General features: G+C 42.0%; 2 protein-coding genes and 2 long non-coding RNA genes across 5 annotated transcripts in view; 2 read left to right on the top strand and 2 right to left on the bottom strand.

Annotated features, from left to right (window-relative positions):
* LOC310765011 (protein zyg-11 homolog B) overlaps positions 1–9489 on the top strand; it is a 41128-nt gene extending 31639 nt beyond the window's left edge. For both annotated transcript variants that reach the window (XM_083619448.1, XM_083619447.1), the window contains 7 exons: positions 1596–1646; positions 2802–2963; positions 3827–3874; positions 4756–4953; positions 5046–5098; positions 6678–6775; positions 8214–9489. In XM_083619448.1, coding sequence (XP_083475574.1) covers positions 1596–1646; positions 2802–2963; positions 3827–3874; positions 4756–4953; positions 5046–5098; positions 6678–6775; positions 8214–8377 — 774 coding nt within the window. In that variant the 3' untranslated portion in view covers positions 8378–9489. The remainder of the gene's footprint in view (positions 1–1595; positions 1647–2801; positions 2964–3826; positions 3875–4755; positions 4954–5045; positions 5099–6677; positions 6776–8213) is intronic.
* On the bottom strand, positions 25–6468 carry LOC310765043. Its single transcript, XR_014549411.1, has 3 exons — positions 6355–6468; positions 3367–3440; positions 25–89 (listed from the first exon to the last, which is right to left on the bottom strand). It is a non-coding gene; the product is annotated as an uncharacterized lncRNA (long non-coding RNA).
* Positions 9490–12244: 2755 nt separating the features above from the next.
* LOC310765041 (protein zyg-11 homolog B-like) overlaps positions 12245–21946 on the top strand; it is a 15549-nt gene continuing 5847 nt past the window's right edge. The window contains exons 1-5 of the mRNA XM_083619529.1: positions 12245–12414; positions 13742–13907; positions 14993–15747; positions 16401–16541; positions 16754–16930. Coding sequence (XP_083475655.1) covers positions 12340–12414; positions 13742–13907; positions 14993–15747; positions 16401–16541; positions 16754–16930 — 1314 coding nt within the window. The 5' untranslated portion in view covers positions 12245–12339. The remainder of the gene's footprint in view (positions 12415–13741; positions 13908–14992; positions 15748–16400; positions 16542–16753; positions 16931–21946) is intronic.
* LOC310765048 lies at positions 17625–19461 on the bottom strand. The gene is made up of 2 exons (XR_014549416.1): positions 18954–19461; positions 17625–17709 (listed from the first exon to the last, which is right to left on the bottom strand). It is a non-coding gene; the product is annotated as an uncharacterized lncRNA (long non-coding RNA).

The following is a 21946-nucleotide window of genomic DNA, read 5'->3' as shown; positions in this document are numbered from 1 at the left end:
TGGGATATTTTATTTTATTTTATTTGTTTTAAAAACTTGTTTCCTGCCCTTCATTGTAAGACCCCAGGGTGGGTTACAGCTGTAAACACCTAAAATGAGAAGCATAAAACACAGTTAAAGATCAAATCAAATCAAATATCTTTAATACGGTCAGTGACCAGGAAGTAATTTATAAAAATATGACATTAAAAGTAGTATTGTGCTACAAATAACAGTAGAAATATGGCCAATTCACAGAATTGATGCTTATATTTATGACCAGGTTTCGACTTTTAAAGTTTTAAAAATTCAATTCAGGTGTCGCTACTGTTTATTATCGTTCCTTCGATGTTTACAATTTGAACTCCGTTGTTGACGTCATTGCTCGTCTTATTCTTGTTGCAATGTAACAGTATAATACCGATCGAACAAAGATTATGTCCCTGTAACAGCAACGAAATCGAAACCATTGGGCATGTCATCTTATACTGCCCATTATATCGAGACTCAAGAAAAGAGCTGATCGAACCGATTCTGAGGAAAATACCTCGCAGTACAGACGACACCTATATCAGACACCTCTTAGCTGACAAAGAGCCTGAAATTAACAGGTCCGTGGCAAAGTACTGTCACAGTTAAAGATCAATTTTCTGCTAAACAGTTTCCCGGAGTGAAAAAGGGCCTGGAGAAAAAAACAAGCCTTCAATTGGTGTTTAAAACGAGACAGTAATGGCACCAGCCAAGCCTCTAGGGCCAAGGTAGCTCTCTGATAGTGTCAATGACCCTCTGACTTCCCTCCCCACTGGCACTATTAGCAAGGCCTTCCCAATCGATCTCAACTCATGGGCAGGGACTGTATGGCGGAAAGCACTCCCATCAGGTGCCTGGATTCCAAGCCATGGAGGGCTCTATATGCCAAAAGCATGTAGCAAATAGGAGCGCACATCGTTTAGGACTTGATGCTATATGGTTTCCAAATGTTGAACCCAACAAAACTCTGGCATCTGCATTTTGTGTGCTGCCACTTACTTGAAACAGTATTCAAGGGCAACTCCAAGTAAAGTGTCCATTGCAGTCATTTAGAGAGAGGGTTATTAGGGCATGGTTCACTGTGGCTAGGCTACCCTGTCCCGGAACGGCTGTAGCTGGCAAGCTAGCTGTAGCTGGAAATAGGCCCTCTGTGCCACTGAAGCCACCCTGACTTCCAGAGACAAGGTGAATCTAGGAGTACCCTTGGACTATGAATCTGGATTGGGAGTGCACCCCAATCCAGAACAAGCCACCTACTTAATTCCTGGACTTGGGAACCACTAGTCCAGAGTATCTCCTTCTTGTTGGGATTCAGTTTGTTCATTGGCCTTCATCTAGCCTGTTACTGCCTCTAGGACAGTGATCAAGCATCTACATAGCTTCACCTCATTCAGGTGGCAAAGAGAAGCAGAGCTGGGTGTCATCTGTGTACTGGTGGCACCTTGTCCTCAATCCCCTGATGACTGCTCTACTAGCTTCATAAAGATGAAGACATAGGCGTCCCCAGTGGAATGATTGCACTTAAGTCCCAAGGCCCTTCTAACAGTAATCTGATATTTCTGCTTGTTTGCTTTTTTTGCTTGTAGCTTTCAACAGAACAAACAGCTCAACTTGGTGCAGAGCTCTTCATTGTTAAGGTAAGCGAAGTGCTAGCACCTTTCTGAAATGCTATCAACTTGTAACACTCCGCTGCAATGTTGTTACGGCTAACAGTGTTTTCCTTAAATAAAATAAAAAACGGGCCTTGGTATGACCAACTTAAAAATGTTTATTGGAAAAATGAGAATATTAAATGTTTTATGTTGGAAGTTCTTTAAAAGTATTCTAATAAATTTGACCCATAGGCCTGGTAGCCCCACTTAGCGGCAAAGGTACAGGCAGAAGTGACTGGTGTTATTACTTCAAATCCAGGGTGCGTGAACTTTGCTTTTGACCTCTAGCATCTGTGGATGTATTGCTGTTTCTGGTGTTGAAAGGTTAATCTCCTTTATTTATTAATCATTGTGCTCAAGAGGACAAAGTGCTCTTCAGTGTTTTACTTAGCAGGATTAACAGTGTGACATTAGAGGGGTAGACCATGCTGCTCAAATAAGTTAATGTGCAGGTTGATGTGCAGGCAAACAGCCTATGGACTTGGTACCTGCGGCCCTCTAGATTAACTTCCATGTGACCCACTCGCTTGTTGGCCTTGGACCCATAAATCTGTGATGGATCTAGCATTCATACATATCGTCTTCTAAATTGGAGGAGAATTTGGCTTCTTTTATTAATTGTGAGATGGCAGGATTCACAAAAGACCTTTGGTTGGCATTAGATTTAAAGCCTTTCTGGATTCCTTTTCCTCAATGTCTGTTCCATATGATGGCACGACTTTCACTGTGAGATTAAGGCACAGTTCCATATATACTTACCAAGGAGGAAGTCCCATTGAACTCAATAGGATCTGCTTCAGAGTAGATATGCAAGATGGTTGCATTGCATGCCTGTCTTTAGGTATAGCATAGTTGAGTTTTGATTGCACCTTTATACTGATAATTTGTATTGTTTCTGTGAGTTGCTTTGAACATACTTTGGAATTGTGGCATATAAACTCGATGATGATTTAGCCATAAATTAGAGGGGAGCCTATTTCATAAGACGTGTGTGTGTGCGTGTGTGAAAGAAGCATCTAATGGCTTCTCCCCTTTATATGTGTTTGTTGCCATTGTGTGGTTTGAGCCTCCAACAGCTGGATTTTGAAATGTGAATGGCATTTGCAAAGGCACCTGTTTTTTCCCCTCTCTCTCTTTTAGCAACTACTTCAAATTGTGAAGCAAAAAACTAACCAGAATGTAGTAGACACTACTCTTAAGTTTACACTGAGTGCACTTTGGAATCTTACTGATGAGTCCCCAACCACATGTCGGCACTTTATTGAAAACCAAGGGCTGGAACTCTTCATGAAAGTCTTGGAGGTGAGAGCTGACAGTTCTGTCTGCCAGTATGTGCCTGTCTATTTCTGTATCTGCAGATTCCAGCATCTGCACAGGGACCCTGTAGGCTGCAGTCTGTAGGTCTGGGCAGCAGCAGGTAGGGTCTCTCTGCTCATGATAGATAGAAACCTATAGTTGCCATAAAATAGTATCTGCCAAACCCACTGCAAATAAGATTGGGCAGGCTGCTGCCAGCCCTGGAAGACGGGAGGAAAGCAATTGCAGGGGTTATTGGGCTCAGATGAGGTGCATCCTCTGCTGAACATCCTCTATGCCCAATTCCCCTTCCCAAAACAATTGTTTCATAGGCTAAGGGGGATTGGTGGGCCTGGCCAAAAGCATTGTGAGAGGAAGGGGAAGAAGAGACAAATTGGGGTTGTCTCACCTGTGTTTCTGCGGCTGTTCCTTAAGAGGAAAATGCTTTCTGGAAGGCTTCTTCCTTCCTCTGCTCTGGGACCACTGGAGGAAAGCAAGGGAGGAGAGCCTTCATGAATGTGCCCACTCCCAAGAAGCAGCCATAGCAAAAGAGCAATGCGCCCCCTTCCATTCCTCTTAAGGCTCACTCCAGATCCTGCTCTTTTTTCCTTCCCACAGTAGCCCCCTTAACTAAAAGGCTTGCAAGTGCTCTTTGGTGTATGCTTCTTTCCGTCCCAGCCCTTCTTAGTTTGGGGGCAGTGAAGCTGGGGTGTAGGGGCTGAACCTGTACTATCAAGCCAATAATGAAATATTTAATGTGCAGAAACCCTACAATTCCCTGAGACTTTTCGCAGGGACCTGCTTGTTCTAAAATAATTGGCTACAAATCACTTACTGAATGGTTGCATATACTTTGTTTTACTTTACAGTCTTTTCCGTCAGAGTCTTCTGTACAACAGAAAGTGCTTGGCCTTCTGGTAAGATGAGTGGAAGAATATATATTTTACCAGGGCATTGGAAATGCCGGTTTTCTCTTCTCTCTGCCAACGTCTTCCCCTCACCATCCTGACATTTAACACTACACAGGATAAATTACTTTACATGCCATTCTGTTACTTTTCAACCAAACCTTATTCCTGCACCATTCCCATTAGCTTCAGTTTTATTGTAGGAGAATATAAGAAGACACCCAAGTGGTATTTAACATGTAGACTGAACCATTGGGAGCAGTCATTAGGCAATTTAGGGCAAGGCGCCATCATTTTTTCTGAGGTCACTTGGCTCTGTTTCTTCATAACATCTGAATTAGGAGAGGCTGCACATGTGGGCTTTGTGCCAGTGTCTAGATCCTTCCCCGCCCCCCTTGGAATTGTACAGGCATGCCCACAGACGGCTGGGAGTGGGGCATTTCCCCAAAATTCAGTGTTTATGAGCCAAGATTTGTTGCCACTGTGGGAGGCCCTTACCTTTAGCAGTTGCGATGGGAACAGCTTTTCTGTTTTATTTGTTAAAACTATGTTGCTGAAGATGTAGCCACTGTGTTCTTAAACCCCCCTCCCCCCGGCAATGGCCTCCAAGCAGTGCCATTCATGGACAGGTGGTGGCAAAGCATGCCGGCTGCTCTGAGTTATTCCTGCACTTGTCACTCTGATAACTTATCTGTAGTAATGATTGAAAATGTACAAGTTGGAGCAGGCTGATCCCAGCGTAGTCTAATTTGACATGAGACAGGTTTGACGTTCATTATGGCTTCAGCTTTGATGAAGAGAACAAGCATTTTAATGACAGATACCTTTGTATACACACACGCAACTGTTTTTCGTTCATTTTGAAATCCCTCCTTCTTGTTCCCCTGTAGAACAACATAGCAGAGGTTAAAGAGCTCCACTCGGAGCTCATGTGGAAAGACTTCATAGACCACATCAGCAAGCTGCTGCGCAGTGTTGAGGTGGAGGTGAGCTACTTCGCAGCAGGGATCATTGCTCACTTGATATCACGAGGAGAACAAGCCTGGACATTGAGCCGCAACCAGAGAACCTCGCTCCTAGAAGAGCTGGTACAGATGCAATTGAAAACACTGTCCATTGTTAACTCCAGAGCAATGTTGTTAACGCTATTAGTAATGGTGCTTCTTCCCTTGTCTTGCAGCATTCTGCCATTTTGAACTGGCCTACACCAGAATGTGAAATGGTGGCTTACAGGTAACTACAGACTTGACATAAACCTTGAGGAAATATTAAGGTTAACTTGCTGCACATTGTATTATTTCTATCTTAGTTCAAGTGTTCTGGCTTATGACAAAGTCATGTTGCTAGTTAACCATTAAAGCAGGGGTCAGCAAACTTTTTCAGCAGGAGGCCGGTCCACTGTCCCTCAGACATTGTGGGGGGCCAGACTATATTTTGGAAAAAAAACCCAAACAAATTCCTATGCCCCACAAATAACCCAGAGATGTGGTTTAAATAAAAGCACACATTCTACTCATGTAAAAACACCAGGCAGACCCCACAAATAACCCAGAGATGCATTTTAAATAAAAGGGCACATTCTACTCATGGAAAAACAAGCTGATTCCTGGACCACCTGAGGGCTGGATTTAGAAGGTGATTGGGCCGGATCTGGGCCCTGAGCCTTAGGTTGCCTACCTATGCATTAAAGCTTCAAGCCTATACACATTTACCTGGGAATAAGGCCCAATGAACTCAGGAGGAGTTATTTCTGAGTGGATGTGCGCAGGATTGCACCGTTCACTTGCAACGCCTCTGCAGTGCAATCTTGTGCATGCTTACTCAGAACTAACTCCAGTTGTGTTCAGTGGTGGTTATGCTCCAATATGCAAAGTATCATAGCCCTACTGAATTTAGTACTAATGCTGCTGAGACAGATTACAGCAATTAATATAATTGCTGTACATTCTAATGCTATGAACAGGCACATAAAATTACGCTGGCATTTTCTACTTGGAGGCCCACTGCGGCTTTTAGGAGGGAGGGATTGACTGGGCGGGTGTTGAAGAAAGTGGTACTGTAGTATGTGACTCTTCTGAAGAAAACCTCCGTAGACCTTGAGGTGTTAGATAACTGCCGCCCAGCCACAAATATTCAGGACATGAAGGACCATTTGGCTAATAATTAGTTGCTGCTGTTGTAATTCTGCCTGGCAACGTATTAACTGGGGGATGAACTACCACACGGATCTGTGTAAAATGTTTTTGCTTCTCCCCTCCCCACATCTGGAGCAATAAGGGTGTGAAAAGAGCTGCTTAAGCTTTACCTTCAGACAGTTTTTCTGTTCAAAATTGCAATTTTTGGCTGATTTCCTTACTGCAAAGAAGATGCAGGCAACCCTTTCCTTGCACCATCCCTCTGCTCGAGGTTGCAGCCTCCAGAGTGTGATTTTTGTTTTAAAAAAAATACATGCAACGTATTGCATCTAGTTTGTGTCTAAAGATTTCTACCTGGTTTCTCTCCCTTCCTTTGTTGGAAGTACATATCCCTGTAGAAATGATATTGAAGGGGTGCAGTGATGAGATTTAGCTGCACATCAGACGGTGCCAGGCTGTGCGTGGATTCCTATGCCATAGGTTAAGATGTTGTCTCCTCATGTACTCCAGTTTGGAACAAGAACTGTAGGTCAGAAGAAAATGGAAGCAGTTCAGGCCTCTATGATTACCCTCTTTTTCACAAGCTAGGTAGATATTTTAGTACAAAATAGGCTTATGTTTTAATCATGTTGCAAACATGGAGTGATGGCATCTCTGCTTTTTATTCTCATGAACAGGTCTTTCAATCCCTTTTTCCCCTTGCTTGGCTGCTTCATGACTCCTGGGGTACAGCTGTGGGCAGTGTGGGCTATGCAGCACGTTTGCAGCAAAAACCGTATGTACTGAGACAAAACTCTACATCTTAAGCACCTCTTTCAACCTGTAGTTGGAGTGATTTCCAGGCTCTATATAATTTTTGTGATCTTGAGCCATGTCTCTGCTTTAACACTCGATTTTCTTTAGAGAAAGCAGTCTGACAACAATTCTAGGTACTATATGTGAAACTTCATTTCAGATAAGCTCATGGGTTTTAACACAGGTTAAAATGCAGAGTTGTTGTTGCTGTTGGTGTGTGTGTGTTCTAAATATATATGTTTCTATGTGTCAGTGTGAATCAGTGGATGGAGTCTTGGACTTTAATCAAGGCTGAAATTCCTCAGGCTATGAAGCACACGACAAATCTCTCTCAAATCTACCTCACAGAATCATTGTGAGGATAAAATAGCATGCATGCTGCTTTGAACTACTGGAATAAAACCTGAAAACAAATGTAATAATAATAATAATAATGATAATAATAATAATAATAATAATAAATTTATTATTTATACCCTGCCCATCTGGCTGGGTTTCCACAGCCACTCTGGGCGGCTTCCAGCTGAATATTAAAAACAATACAGCATCAGACGTTAAAAACTTCCCTAAACAGGGCCGCCTTCAGTTGTCTTTTAAAAGTAAAATAGTTGTTTATTGCCTTGACATCTGCTGGGAGGGCGTTCCACAGGGCAGGCACCACTACTGAGAAGGCCCTCTGTCTGGTTCCCTGTAACCTCACTTCTTGCAGCGAGGGAACCAATGATATAAATGCATTGATAAATTGGATCACTTGGAAGTGAGCACTTGTTCAGAAACGAAAAAAAAGAGCTAGCACTAACTGCTCACTTGGTCACCCCCCAGGATAGGACACAAATATATTCAACAATGGCCAAGAAGCCATTGTGGGTACAGCAGGGGTGTGGTGCCAGCTTTAAAGAGTGGGGAGGCTTAGACTGGGAGAAATGAGAAGGTTCTGTGATGTAAGAAGGGCTTGGAAGAGCAAGGAGCTAAATCAGGTTGGAAGGAGTTTAGAAGTTCTGTTCATCACCTCTCTAAATCCATGGAGGTGGGATCGCAGGCATGTGGGAGAATTAAGCTGTCCCCTGGCCTCTTTTGGACTGGATTCTTAGTCACTGTTCTCTCTCTTCTACACCACCCTCCTGAGTCTGAGCATGTGGAAAAGACAGTTTCCATTCCTGAAGCATGTAATCGGCACCTGCGAATGCCACGTGAGGACATCCTTAATGGTGGCTTTGCAACTGCTATCCCTTCAATAAGAGCACGGAGGAGGACTGGGGAACACATGCTGTTACTGTAGTTTGCAAAATAATTTTGCAAAATCCCTTTGCACTTATAACCAGAACTTAAATTGTAAGAGTTGTGCGAAAAGTGATGGGAAGTAAGTATCTAAATTCTTGACCTAACTGAATTTGTGTCCCTCTTCTTTGTCGTTTCAGCTGCCAGGTACTGCAGTATGCTGATTGAAGAAGGCGGCTTGCACCACTTGTTTAACATCAAGGAAAACAGCCAGACTGATCCAGATGTTCAGCGAATCGCTATCTCAATCTTAGATAGTTTAGAAAAACATATTTTGCGTCATGGGCGGCCACCTCCATGTTAAAAACAGACAGAAGCTAAGCCAAATTGAAAGAAAAATGTAACAGGGAATAGGTGTGTAAATTATCCTCTAATAATCCCTTATGAAGTATCTCTAGTTGGAATGGCTTCTGTTACATTGATCACCTTTGAAGCTTATTTGCCAGCTGTTGTGGAAGCAGGTACAGCACACGGCTGACAAACACGGTCTTTAATGGTCTCTGCAATTGAAGGTTTTCACAAGGATCTAGGATTAATTCCTAAACTGGTTGTGTGTATTGGATCACCTCTGGCTGTGGAAAAGTGGAGACTGTACAATTCAAATGCACATCCAAAATGAAACTTCTAGGAATTTGTGAGTTCCAAGTACAGAAATTTTGTTTCTGCTTGCTTCATCCCTTCAGAATAGTTGTGTTTTAAATAGAACTGTTCACCAACTCAGTATTTGAATAGAACTACTCGTGCTTGTAACTTCAGCACTACTGAGCTCAAAACAATGTTATGTATCCACGCATTGAAACACAACTAGTTATGAGTAAGGTGACCAAGGATGTCTTGTTCCTCCAGGGACCTTTTCAATCCATATGGAGCCTTCAGAATTTGTTGGTTTTACACACACTCTAGCAAGGGCACCTGAGTTATGAATTGACAGTTTATCTTCCCCTAATATGCTGTAGTGAGAATCTGCTTATAGGAAGAAACTAGGTTCTATTTCAGGGGAGCCAAAGGCATGGGTGGGAAAGGAGTGAATTGTATATTTCTTAATGAAGAAAAAAGAAAAAAAACCACAACAGTGCTCTTACACTTACTGAAACATTAAGTGTATGCCTAACAAAAAGGGTAGGGAAACTATGGAGCTCTCCACCAAAAGGATGGCTAAGGTGGAAAGAACTTCCTCAGCTTATGGGATCACACAAGACCAAGAATATCTGATCACCTTATTTATGACAGACTATTACTTGCTTTGCTGTTTCTCGTAAATACTCTTTTGTCAGTATTTGTGCAGTGAACTGTATGTGCAAGGCACCCCTCTCCTACAAAATCTCATCCAACATCCTATGTAAAGTCTGGTGTAAATTACATTGTTGTGTGGAGTATTCAGGTTTTACATAAAACTTTCCATGGTTAAAAAACTTACTCTGATGTGTGTAATCTGTGAATGTTTTATGGGACAAAATGGAAATTGTAACAGCATGCAGAAGCATGGTATAAAGTAGAGCTGGTGGAAAGCAAACTATGCCATGAGTTAAGCTTCTTCTTTTCTAATATGTTGCTTTGTAACTTGCTTCACAAATGAGGAAAAAACCAACACCAGTCTTCCCCACTCATGCAAGCTCTGATTTAACATTGCTAACACTATAGCATGGTACCATATATTGGAGGGATAGCCTTGCTATGGGTGGTGAAAGTGGAATAACTGTTTATTGGTGTGCAGCATATGTGCATGTGTTTAAACAGGACTTTAAAAGAAGGAAGCTTTTTTTATTAACTTTTCACACTAAGAGTGCACATTAATCAAAAAAGCTAAAGATTCCTGAAATAATGGGGGATGGCATATAGGAAAAGAGAGCCTTATTTTGTTGTTTGACGAGCTCTGTAGTGCTGTGCTAGCTGTCATGGAAAATGGAGAAACAGTGAATAAATATTATTTCAGCCAGAGATCAATAATAATAATAATAATAATAATAATAATAATAATAATAAATTACAAATAACTGTTGCCACCAGCAGCAAACTAACAGAAACAAGTTTGTTATAGAAACCTAATGCAATACAGTTTTATTAATACAAATGTGTGCAATTTTAGCAGCCGTGGTTTTAACCTAAACAACCTTATGAATAATTGTTAGAACTGGACCACATATCTACAAGCTTATGAGGCCAGTGAAGATTTATGTGCAAGATCATAGTCAATTATTTCTGTATACATGAGGGGGGAGAGAGTAAGAATTGCAGTAGGTCTTCCATCTGTCCAGTCGTCAAAATAGAAAAATCAGTTTCACATGTTGTGTCCATACTTTTCTAAAACAGGAGTAATTTTGGGTTGCTTTTTCCGAAACCTTTTCTAGGTCTAAAATATCTTTCCTAAGGTGGCCAGAACTGTACATAGTATTCCAAACATACCGTACTTTACACTTGCTTATGTTGAATTGCATTTGGGATTATTCTGCCCATTCACTCCATTTGGAGAGATTCTTTTGAAGTTCTTCACAATCCCTTTTTATTTTAGCCACCTTGAATAATTTTGTATCTTTAGCAAACTTTGCTAACTCACTGCTCACCATGAATGCTACATCATTTATGAACAAGTTAAAAAGCATGAGTCCCAGTGACAATCCTTGAGGGACTCCACTTTCTATAGCCCTCCATTTGGGAGAACTGTCCATTTTTTCCTACTCTGTTTCTTAACTGGTTTCTGACCCACAGGAAGACCTCTTCTAATATTGCGTGACTGCTAAACTTACTTAGTGAGGTACTTTATCGTAAGCTTTTTAAAAGCTGAAATACACAATCTCCTTTTCAACACTTTCAACCTCATTCTTAAGACACTCTTTTAGCTAATAACTGTACCTTTGCAGTTGCATCACTACCTGTCCCATACCTGATGTCACATGGCTTGAGGAAACCAGCCTCATGGATCACATTAGGACTTCTCATGGACTTAATTAGGCCCGTGGACTGGAGGGTCCTTACCATTTCTCTAAATTTAAAGCTCTGGTTAACTTACCTCAGCCGCTAAGTGAGCTGATTAAAATGGGAGTTCTGAATAAACATAAGATTAAGCTCTCCTAGACTGAGCAAATTAAGTGCTTGTTATTTAACATCAAAGTTCTGATCGTGGTTGGACTATAGGCCAGCCAAGCAGCAATCCTATTGACATCCAAACTTTGGAGCAGTTATTTTTATTTTTTTGCAAGTATAGGGTTACTTCATTCTGGTAATCTGTGGCAAAACAGTTTGTGTGACTAGTATTTCTATATATAAAATTACCTCGTGGGTAGGGGCTCTTAACAAACAAGGCATTGATATGAATCACCTTGCATACGACATTTATGTCCTTGTACAGCCCAGATTAGTTTATAAATGAAAGAGCTGTTGTTGTTATTATTGGTGCTATTTTTTCCTAGAAAAAGAGATGCTGGAACTTTCCACAAACGCCTCCCTTGTTCTCCTAGAATGGCAACAGGTGCCCACCTGAGAAGTGAGTTCTGGCTGTAAAAAAAAGCCAATCATTATTATTATTATTACCCAACCTTTTTCTTTCTAAGGACTCAAGGTGGCTTGCAGATAGAAACAAGGCCAACTTAAAGCTTAGAAAAATATATTTTCAAAAATGAAAAAATGAAAGCAACTTTATAGGAGCCCTCAGGGCTCAAGCATATTCTGGTTTAATAAGAAAAATTTAAAAATTGTCCTGTAGCCCCTTAGAGACCAATTTTATTGGACAATTTTTAATTTTTTCTTATTTATTTCGACTGTGTCAGACCAACAAAGCTACCTACCTGAATCTATATTCTGGTTTAATTCATCAGAATTTAGGTCGTTGCCTGGACTAAATTTGCCATTTCAATATTAAACTCGAGGGGAAAAGAAAGAAAATGTAAGAAGAAAATGTGTGCTAAGCAAGGTCTAGCGCCCAAACGACTGTATTTACAAATTCGTGGCCCAAGAAAGGAACGCAATGGCTGCTCCCATCGCCCTGCATCCATTACTCTGCAATCTACTTTGCTCTCTAGTGGTGGGAGACGGCTCCCCTCCCCTTCCACCATTCATCGAAAGGAGGGGGAAGGGGGGAAACAACCCTACTCGGAGCGCGCATGCGCCTTACTTGCACCCTCTCCCTCGGAGCTTAAACAGCGTTCCTCCCTCTTCAGTCCGTGCTGCGCCGCTTCCGGTGAGCCCTTGCCCGCTTTCCGGTTACTTCGCACCGCGCACCCCACCCCCTCCGCTCCCGCTGGCGGAGTGAATCCCGGCTCCTCGTTCGCCATGGTGCGGTTCCTGCACATCCAGAACCGGCAACGAGCCCCGCTGACCATTTGCGGGGATTGTCCTGCCGTGCAGGTGGGTGGGGAGGCGGGGTGGGTTGGCTTCCGGGGGGGGGGGATCTGAGGAACGGTTGCCTGGGGAGGGAGGCGAGGCGGCGGAAACAATGGGCGGCAGGAGAAGGAGGGAAGAAGCGCTGGGGTTTCGAAAGGGAGGACTCGGAGGGCGGTGAGGGGTCGGAGCCTTTGGGGAGAAGACTCTGCCCGGAGGAGGAGGAAGTTGACCCGGAGTCGTTCCAGTAGTGACTGAGCCCAAAGCACCACCGACTCGCACCCCCGAGTTTTTCGGGTTTCCAGAAAAGGGGCTGCATTGGCTGGTTGTGGTAAAAAGACCCCCGAGACTGAAAGACCCTCCAGCGTTTTGTTAGGGTTAGAGTGCTTGGGGGGCTACGGGCCATCTGGTGGGTCTGAGAGGTTGCGCGCACAGCCTACTAAACTTGGGTTAAAACTTTAGGGTCCCACCCACGAGGCTGGCTAGCTTGGGGAAAGGGTTCCTCTTCGTAGGGGAGGAGGAAAAAGCGGGGGTTTCTTTCATAGGTCCGCTTGCCATCATGATAATACCACACTCATCTATCCGGGTTGTTCTGCTGTGGGCTGCCAGGCGCTGCTCAAGAGCAATCCTCCTAATATGGCTACGCAGAAGTAAGCCCTAAGAAATTCAGTGTGGGGCTCACCCACAGATGGCTCTAGCCTTAGCCACCTGATTGCGACAGCTGTTGGTTTATTTATTGAATTAATTTGTTTTTGAATTTGTTCACATCTCGTCCTTCCTCCTGGAGCTGCTCAGAGTGGTGGATAGACCCACAATTTAAAAACAAAAAGTAAAACACTCTTAAAATAATTAAAGCATTCTCAAAACTCTGTAACAGTTAAAAACATTCTTCCTTCCGGTGATCTGGGGGTTGACAAGAACTTTCCTCCTCAAAGTTAATGATGATGAAGATTAAGTGGAAGTGGAGAAGATACCTGGTTTTAAAAACCAGATCTTGCCCCCAGTGTATCCCATGTAAGTAATAGGGATAGTCTTCCTGCTGCAGTGTGGCTGGAGACATACAGTGTATTTACTATACCCAGTTGGGGAACGTTAGTCGTATGGGAACTTGCTTTAGGAGTGTTAACAATCCAAGGATAAACATTCTATAATCCTGAGTAGTGACCTGTTAGGAACATTCATAATAATAATTTGTACTTGCTCTTTTTTTAGTATTGTGTGTTTCACTTAGTGATGGATATTAAATGCAGATATGTAAGTTTATTATGTGTACTAAATGAAGCCATGTATTAAGCCACTTTGTGATCCTAAGGAGTTTCTTACTGATGTGCTGTTGTTTTTTTATGGGTGATAGGCAGAAGCATCTCCATATTCCTTAGTTGACATCTGCTTGAATGCCTTGGTTGCCGATTTAGAAAAATTCTGTATAGAACGGCCTGATGGGTCACTGTGCTTGAAAGAATCTGAAAGGCTTCCTCAAGAAGTGGCCGATCGCTTGCTGCAGACAATGGCATATCGAGGTAACAGTTCTTTTTGTGCTAGCACAAGTGATCTGAACATGAGGTCATTCACAGACAAGAACAGCTTGTTCTAGCTAGCTCATTCTTCTGTGCTGTTCCCCTTCCTATGTAAAGTATGCATATCTAGACCATATTGGGCTAGAAATCTTATGAAATCCTCAAAGGTGCAAAAAATTGGATAAGGATAACATTAAAAATTATGCCCTAGATATTAATATTTATTTGATTTACATCTTGCCCTTACTCCCAAAGGAGCCCCAGTCTGTAACTTAGCTGTCACATTAGCTTCACCACCATGTTTAGATTAAAATGTGCTTATTTCCAGTGGTCAAGTAGTGGTCTGAAACATGCTGCTTAGCAATATCCCTCATGCTAGGACAAACAGCAGTAGAATAAACTGTGCAAGTTAAGCATATTTGCAAATAGCTCAGTTGGTAGAGCATGAGACTCTTAATCTCAGGGTCATGGATTCCAGCCGCACGTTAGGAAAAAGATTCCTGCACTGCAGGGGGATGGACTATGTGACTTTTGTGGTCCCTTCCAACTCTATGACTCTGTGTTATACAGTGGTACCTCAGGTTACAGATGCTTCAGGTTACAGGCGCTTCAGGTTACATACTCCGCTAACCCAGAAATATACCTCGGGTTAAGAACTTTGCTTCAGGATGAGAATAGAAATTGTGCGGCGGCAGCTGGAGGCCCCATTAGCGAAAGTGGTGCTTAAGGTTAAAAACAGTTTCAGGTTAAGAACGGACCTCCAGAACGAATTAAGTACTTAACCTGAGGTACCACTGTACTTCTGTCAGGAATAGTCTGTTCACCTTGGAAGATAGTCCATCTGGGTTATACTGCCATCTAGTGTTCACAGGCAGAAAATACAGAGTTGAGGAAATAGTCGCCATCACACTGAATAGTCGCCAATCCATTTTCTGCTTCCTGCCCAGGTGGTTCTGTTTCTACTCACCAGTTTCTCGCCTCACTTTTTCCACTGTTGCCTACCATGTAGTAATACAGCCTACTTTACAAATGACCAGATTTCAGTAGTTTACTTGCTCTAACATAGGCTTGTTTTCCTTTTCTAATAGAACTGTTGAATGATGGCACTGTAGGCATTTTCCGAGGCAACCAGATGCGTTTGAAGCAAGCTTGTATCCGCAAAGCAAAGATTTCAGCCCAGTCTTTCCGAAAAGCCTTCTGCCACCACAAACTAGTAGAACTGGATGCCGCAGGGATGAATGACACTGTTACTGTTGCAGATGTTGTGAGTGGGCTTGGCAGCAGTGCATGGATCCAGAACAACCTTCAGTGCCTTGTCTTGGACTCATTAACTCTTTCCCCTACAAATCCTTATGAACGGTGCTTTAGTCAGTTGTCTGGTCTTCGTTCTTTGAGCATTACCAATGTGCTTTTCCGTGATGAAGATTTAGCAGAGGTTGCTACCCTGCCAAGGTTAGAAAGCTTGGATATCTCCAGTACTTCAGTCACAAAAATAACTGCACTCCTGGCCTGCAAACATCGACTTAAGTCTCTAACTATGCATAGCTTGAAATGCTTGAAAATGCCTACACCAAAGTTCTTAGACGTAATAAGAGAACTAAAGCATCTGATTCACCTTGACATCTCAGACGAGCAGCATTCCACATCAGATATTGCCTTTCGTTTGCTAGGCCAAAAAGATATTCTGCCCAATCTTGTGTCTCTGGATATTTCTGGAAGCAAATACATTAACGATGAGGCTGTTGAAGCTTTTGTCAGACAACGGCCAACGATGCGGTTTGTGGGATTGCTCGGGACTGAAGCTGGGTACACAGAGTTCCTTTCAGGAGAAGGAACCTTGAAGGTTTGAAGGTTTTAAATGTTCTATAACTAAAATGATACTTGAAAATCTAACAAATGGTTTAGAAGGGCAGTTCTTATTCCAATTTGCTTGTAGCCTTGACCCAACAATGTTTATATCATGAGTTGTTTTTTTAATTTGGAAAAATAGGCGTGATATTAAAGAATGAGTTTAAATGAAATAATAAATTTTTAAAGGAAAAGGGAGGTTCCTGTCTGTGTGCACAGCAAGTTGTGCAGCGCATAGAGTGGAGTAGCTCTGGAAAGAAAGAGCACACATTAAAACTGTTCAGCTCCATTTTTGCCTAAGCCCTCTGGCTAAGCTGAGGCTAGTTTTCAGGCATGTTCACTTACCACTTTTCTGGACCCTCAGAAGTGAGAGGGGTGTTGGCATGACAACACTTTGGCTTATCCACACTATAGTAGTTATTTTGGGTCATGCTAGTGCATCACAAGGGATGGATCTATTCCAGAACAGCAACCCCACCTCATTCCAGAGTTTGTTTTTGTAAAACACATTCTGATTAGGTTTGGATCTTCATGCTTGGTGGATCACCATGTTACTGCAGGGCTTTGTTAGCTACTGAATTTATTAGACCTGAAATGACCATTCTGAGCCTAGTTAGTGAAAATAATGAATTATTTTTATGTTCAAAGGTATCGGGAGGAGAAAATGAAATGCAGATTTCGGAAGCTTTGAAACGCTACAGTGAAAGGGCATGCTTTGTGAAAGAAGCCTTTTTTCACCTTTTTACTCAAACGTGTTTTATGAGAATTACAAAGCCTGAAATCCTAAAGGTAAACCAGATTAGTTTGAATACAATAACTTCTTGCAAACTATTCCATTGTGGCCAAATTTTAAAAATATTACTTAGTCCATTAGCTCCTATCTGCATTCCCCAAACATGTAGACCTCTGTTTATTCTCATTCATCCGTCCTTATTTTTATTGGATTTTTGATTTCATTATGTATTGTGCTGAATTGGTTCTTTGCATATTTCATGCTGCAGCTTGTGATCATTGGAATGAGGAATCATCCTTTGGACTTGGCAGTACAGTTAACTGCTAGTGCCTGTGCCCTTAACTTAACAAGACAAGGCTTAGCAGCAGGCATGCCTGTTCGCCTGCTTTCCAGCGTGATCCAGCTGCTCCTCAAAGCCATGGAAACCTTTCCTGAACAGCAGCAGGTAAGGGTTTTGGTTAGGATACAGTTACAATTCAACAGCCCTAATAAGAGAGCAGATCTTACAACATCTCTTATACCAGTACTAAAGCATAGTAGGAGATTTGCTGCTCAAATCGGGGCACATGAGTGATAGAACAAATGGTGCACAAAAAAATTATATGGATTTCTTTTTTATTCTCCCTAACTTTTTGTCAGTTTTTAAAATGCCACCCGTAGCCACAGTTTGGAGTGTGAGGTGTGAAATGTTGGCTCTTTTAGATCCTTGGCTTATGACGTTGTGTTATGTTTTTTAAATCTATAGAACTGTATTTGGGGGCTGGGGAGGGCAGCAGATGTAGCATGTGTGATGCACCACACATGGTAGAACACACTGGCTCCGTTCACACAACTGTTGCCCTCTCACATGAGTGGGGTGACACACTAACTGCCTCAACACATACACAGGGTTCTGATTGGCGTGACTGTGAAGTGGCCCAGTGTGGGTTTAATGTTTGAAACTAGAGAATGCCTGCCCTCCATGCAGCTGTTAACTCTTCCAATATATACCTCCTCTTCCATTTAGTGCCCAGTCTTTGACTTCGGGAAAGTCAAGGTTCTGTCAGAAGTATAGCTCAGAAATTGTCTTACCTCTGCTTCCATAATGCTGAATAATCTGATCCTGTCCTAGATAACTATCTGTTTTAATTTGTTGTTCCGTATGTTGATGACTTGAGAATGTTGTTTCATTTGGAGGGTTTGAGCTGTAGGGTAGTACTCAACTAAGTTATGTTCCTAGTAGACCTATGAAAACCAATGAACCTAAATTAGTGATACTCATGAATTTCTTTTTTTTTTTATAAATTTTTATTGATTTTCCAACATATATTAAGACACAATACAACTAACAACACATAAACAAACAAACATATAAACACGTATAATTTCATAACCTCTTTTTCTTAAACCTTGTTTCAACGACTTCCCCATACCTCCCTTTTCTGCATCCCTGTTTTAAGCTTTACCAGCAACCCCTAATTTCAATTACTTATAAGTCACTTTCTTTAATCCTTTTTCTCTTACCCAGTTATTTGTCACTGCAATTCTGTTTTACATTACCCATGACATTTTAGCACTCATTAATTTTACAACAGTTCTTAAGATAAACTTTAAATTTCTTCCAATCTTCTTCCACCGTCTCTTTCCCTTGGTCGCGGATTCTGCCAGTCATCTCAGCCAGTCCCATATAGTCTATCACCTTCATCTGCCACTCTTCCAGCGTGGCATACTCATGAATTTCAATGGAGTTCAGATACCTAAACTCATGCTCTTAAGCTGCAAAGCATTGAAAACATGCATTCTTGAACCATCTGTCCTGTAAAAATGGATAATTAGCTTCAAATACTGTAAACTGCCTTTGACGAAGGGTGGTATATAACTTGAATAAGAATAACAAATACAGAACCCTATGGTGCTGAATTCTCTCTTTCCATATAGCTCCAGAAGAACTGTCTTCTTTCACTATCCAGTGTTAGGATCCTGCAAGACGTTCCATTTAACAGGCAAGTGACTCCAATCTGTTACTGTACAGTAGGGATAGACAGCTCTTCCCAGTATAGTCTGTCTGCCCCCTCGCTCAGTCTCTAGGACGGGGGTAGGCAGCCTAAGGCCCAATCGCCTTCTCAATCCGGCCTGTGGACGGTCCGGGAATCAGTGTGTTTTTACATGAGTAGAATGTGTCCTATTATTTAAAATGCATCTCTGGGTTGTTTGTGGGGCATAGGAATTCATTCACACACACACCCATATAGTCCAGCCCACCACATGGTCTGAGGGACGGTGGACCGGCCCATGGCTGAAAAAGGTTGCTGACCCCTGCTCTAGGGTTTCTCCTTTCTGATGAAGACACACATTCACTTTGAGACATGGGCAAAAAGAACTTTTTAATTTCCCTGCCTGCCCAGTAGGAGGAGTTCCAGAGGCTTTGGTAGAGTTGCTGCCTTGAAGGCCAGTGCAAATATGATGCCAGATAAACTAAAGTTTCTTACCCAAATGGCAGTCCATGTGACTCGGTTGCTTCTCTGGATCATGCAGTAATGATGGATGAAGGACATTAGCCAGGACCCAGACAAATGGGAGTAAGCGGCCGAGGTGTATAACTCTGACATAACTTCTGTTGCTATTCATTCTCTGTGTGTGAGAGAGGGAGGAAGAGAGAAGAGGCCATAGATTAGTGGTAAAGTTTTTGCATACAGAATGTACCAATTTCTGTCACAGGCATCTCTAGTTAAGCACACCTCATGTAGCAGGACTAGAAAATCTGAGACCTTGGAGTACTCTTGCGAGTTGAGTAGACAGAACTGCACCTTGTTCCTTTTTCCTATGCCTTGGGTTTAATGGCTCAGTTGCTTAGTAAGGAGAGACCACTGCAAAAACTTCTGGTGCTGTTTGTTCTGATAAGGTGGGGTGGGGAATGTCAAGAAACCCTAGGTACTTATCATGTTTATACAGCAAATACACAGCAATGACTTACTGAAGAGTGGTGTATAGCTCTGATGTCAGTGCCTTGATCAGTTAAACACTTCTTAGGGATGGTCAGTTTGGTTCTCCTTTCATTTCTGCATACGAGAAGCTAGGTTTGGGCTGTAAGCAGGCCTCTCTCATCTGCACTTTGCCTCAGGACAGGATTAATATCTGCTTAAAACTGCTGAAAGTGAAAGGGGGAAACTGCTTTATTAATCTTGTTCTTTCACTATGACCTGGTTTAGAGTTGCAAAGTGTATACTCTGACAATGCTTTTAAATTTTAGGTTTGCAGCTGCGAAATTTGTTGTCCAGTGGCTTTGTAACCAGGAAAACCAACATATACAAAGAATTGCTGTTAATATAATCTCTATCCTAGCACTTAAGGTATGTGATTTTACCTTTTCATCTAGTTCATCTTTATTATCAGAAGCTCTTCCACATACGGATTTCAAATATGTGGTTTGTTTTTTAGCTTTCAGACGAGCAAGCAGCACAGCTTGCTGCCGAGTTCTACATTGTTGTTGGGGTGAGTTGTTGCATCTCCTTTCCCCATAACAGTGAGCAATATTTTAAGAGGGTTTGGGGAAGAGAGTGCAATGTTGAAATTTGCACTTCATGTATTCTATGTAGTTAATGGTGTCATTTTCTTCCTTTACAGAAACTACTTGAAATCGTTGAACAGAAAATAAATCAGAATGAATTAGATACAACTTTCCATTTTACACTGAGCGCACTTTGGAATCTCACAGATGAAGCGCCAACTACGTGTGGGCACTTCATTGATAACAAAGGGTTGGAGCTTTTTATGAGAGTTTTAGAGGTAAACGTGGTAGCTACCTTTCTAACCAGTTGACAAATACAACGCTTTTGTTGTTTAGTCGATTAGTCGTGTCCGATCTTCGTAACCCCATGGACCAGAGCACACCAGGCACTCCTGTCTTCCACTGCCTCCCAGAGTTTTGTCAAATTCATGTAGGTCGCTTCTATAACACTGTCCAACCATCTCGTCCTCTGTCGTCCCCTTCTCCTTGTGCCCTCAATCTTACCCAACAGAGTTTTTTCCAGAGAGTCTTGAGGTGGCCAAAGTATTTGAGCCTCAGCTTCAGAATCTGTCCTTCCAGTGAGCACTCAGGGTTGATTTCCTTCGGAATGGATCGGTTTGATCTTTTTGCAGTCCATGGGACTCTCAAGAGTCTCCTCCAGCTACATAAGCTTAATAATTAAACCTATTTCTCTTTGCAGACTTTTTCATCTGACTCTTCAATACAGCATAAAGTTCTTGGCCTTTTGGTAAGAGCAGACTAAAGTGCAATGTACTAGAATTGTTTTAAAAGTTAATGTGTGCATTTTAAAGGTATTAATTCTGTCATTTATGATTAGAGTAATCCTCCATGCTGTTCTCTTTTCTGGCCTTCATGAAAAGGTGGGAAAAGGAAGTTGATTTTTCTTCAGTAGAAAAATTTCCTTGAGCGTTGATATAGCAGTGAAATACATACTTCTGATTTTTTTTATTGACTTGAGATGCATGACACTTCTCAACATATAAAGAGATGCTGGCCCATCCTCCTTTCAGGGGAAATTTATTCAGTTTCAGTAATAAAGTGACAACAAATTAGCACGGCATTTGCCAGCTCGTGATTTTCACGGTTGTATTTTTTCTATCTTCATCAGAACAATGTAGCAGAAGTGAGAGAGCTGCAGTCCAAGTTAATGCAGAAGGACTTCATAGATCGTGTCAGTGATCTGCTAAGCAGCGCCGAAATGGAAGTGAACTACTTCTCAGCCGGGATTATTTCAAACTTGCTATCTAGAGGCGAACAATCCTGGGCATTGAGTCAAACACTGAGAAGATCCCTCATTGAAAAACTGGTATGGTGACTTAGATTCCATAGTTATTTTGAATATTTTCAGTGTTTATTGAAATGTTGACACTTGGTTCTCTCTGTTACAGCATGCAGCTCTGTTGAAGTGGCCGACACCAGAATGCAAGATGGTAGCACTGCCAGCCTATAGGTATACCTCTAGACAAAATATGCCTTGGCCAGTAATTCTGTATACTGTATATGGTTACCTGGCAAGCAGGGACCCTCTGGAACATATCAGAAGGGAATAGCCTCAAATGTTCTAAATAACTTGCTCAACATTGAACCCTGTTGCCAATATGTATCTGCCAAGCGAACAACAAACCAACATTTATGACTTGTTAGAGGTTATTAAATAGATCCCAATATATTTATTAGACAATTGTAATTATTTTTACTAGATCAGTGTTATGTACATAAGTAGTTCTGCAATCCATCTTCATTTCCTTGCCTCAAACACCAGTTCCTCCCACCTTTCTCTGCCAGCCTTAATGCTAATCATGATTCTTAGGTAACTTTTCTTCAATCCATAGGTCCCTCAAGCCTTTCTACCCATTACTTGACTGCTTTGCATTACCTGGAGTGCAGATTTGGGCAGCGTGGGCCATTCTGCACATCTGTTGCAAAACCCGTACGTATGGATGGTTTTCTTTT

Source organism: Podarcis filfolensis (assembly GCF_964270895.1).
Source record: "Podarcis filfolensis genome assembly, chromosome: 6".
NCBI classification, from domain to species: domain Eukaryota; kingdom Metazoa; phylum Chordata; class Lepidosauria; order Squamata; family Lacertidae; genus Podarcis; species Podarcis filfolensis.
Note: the sequence above shows the minus strand (reverse complement) of the source record. Positions and strands in the feature narration are given on the sequence as shown.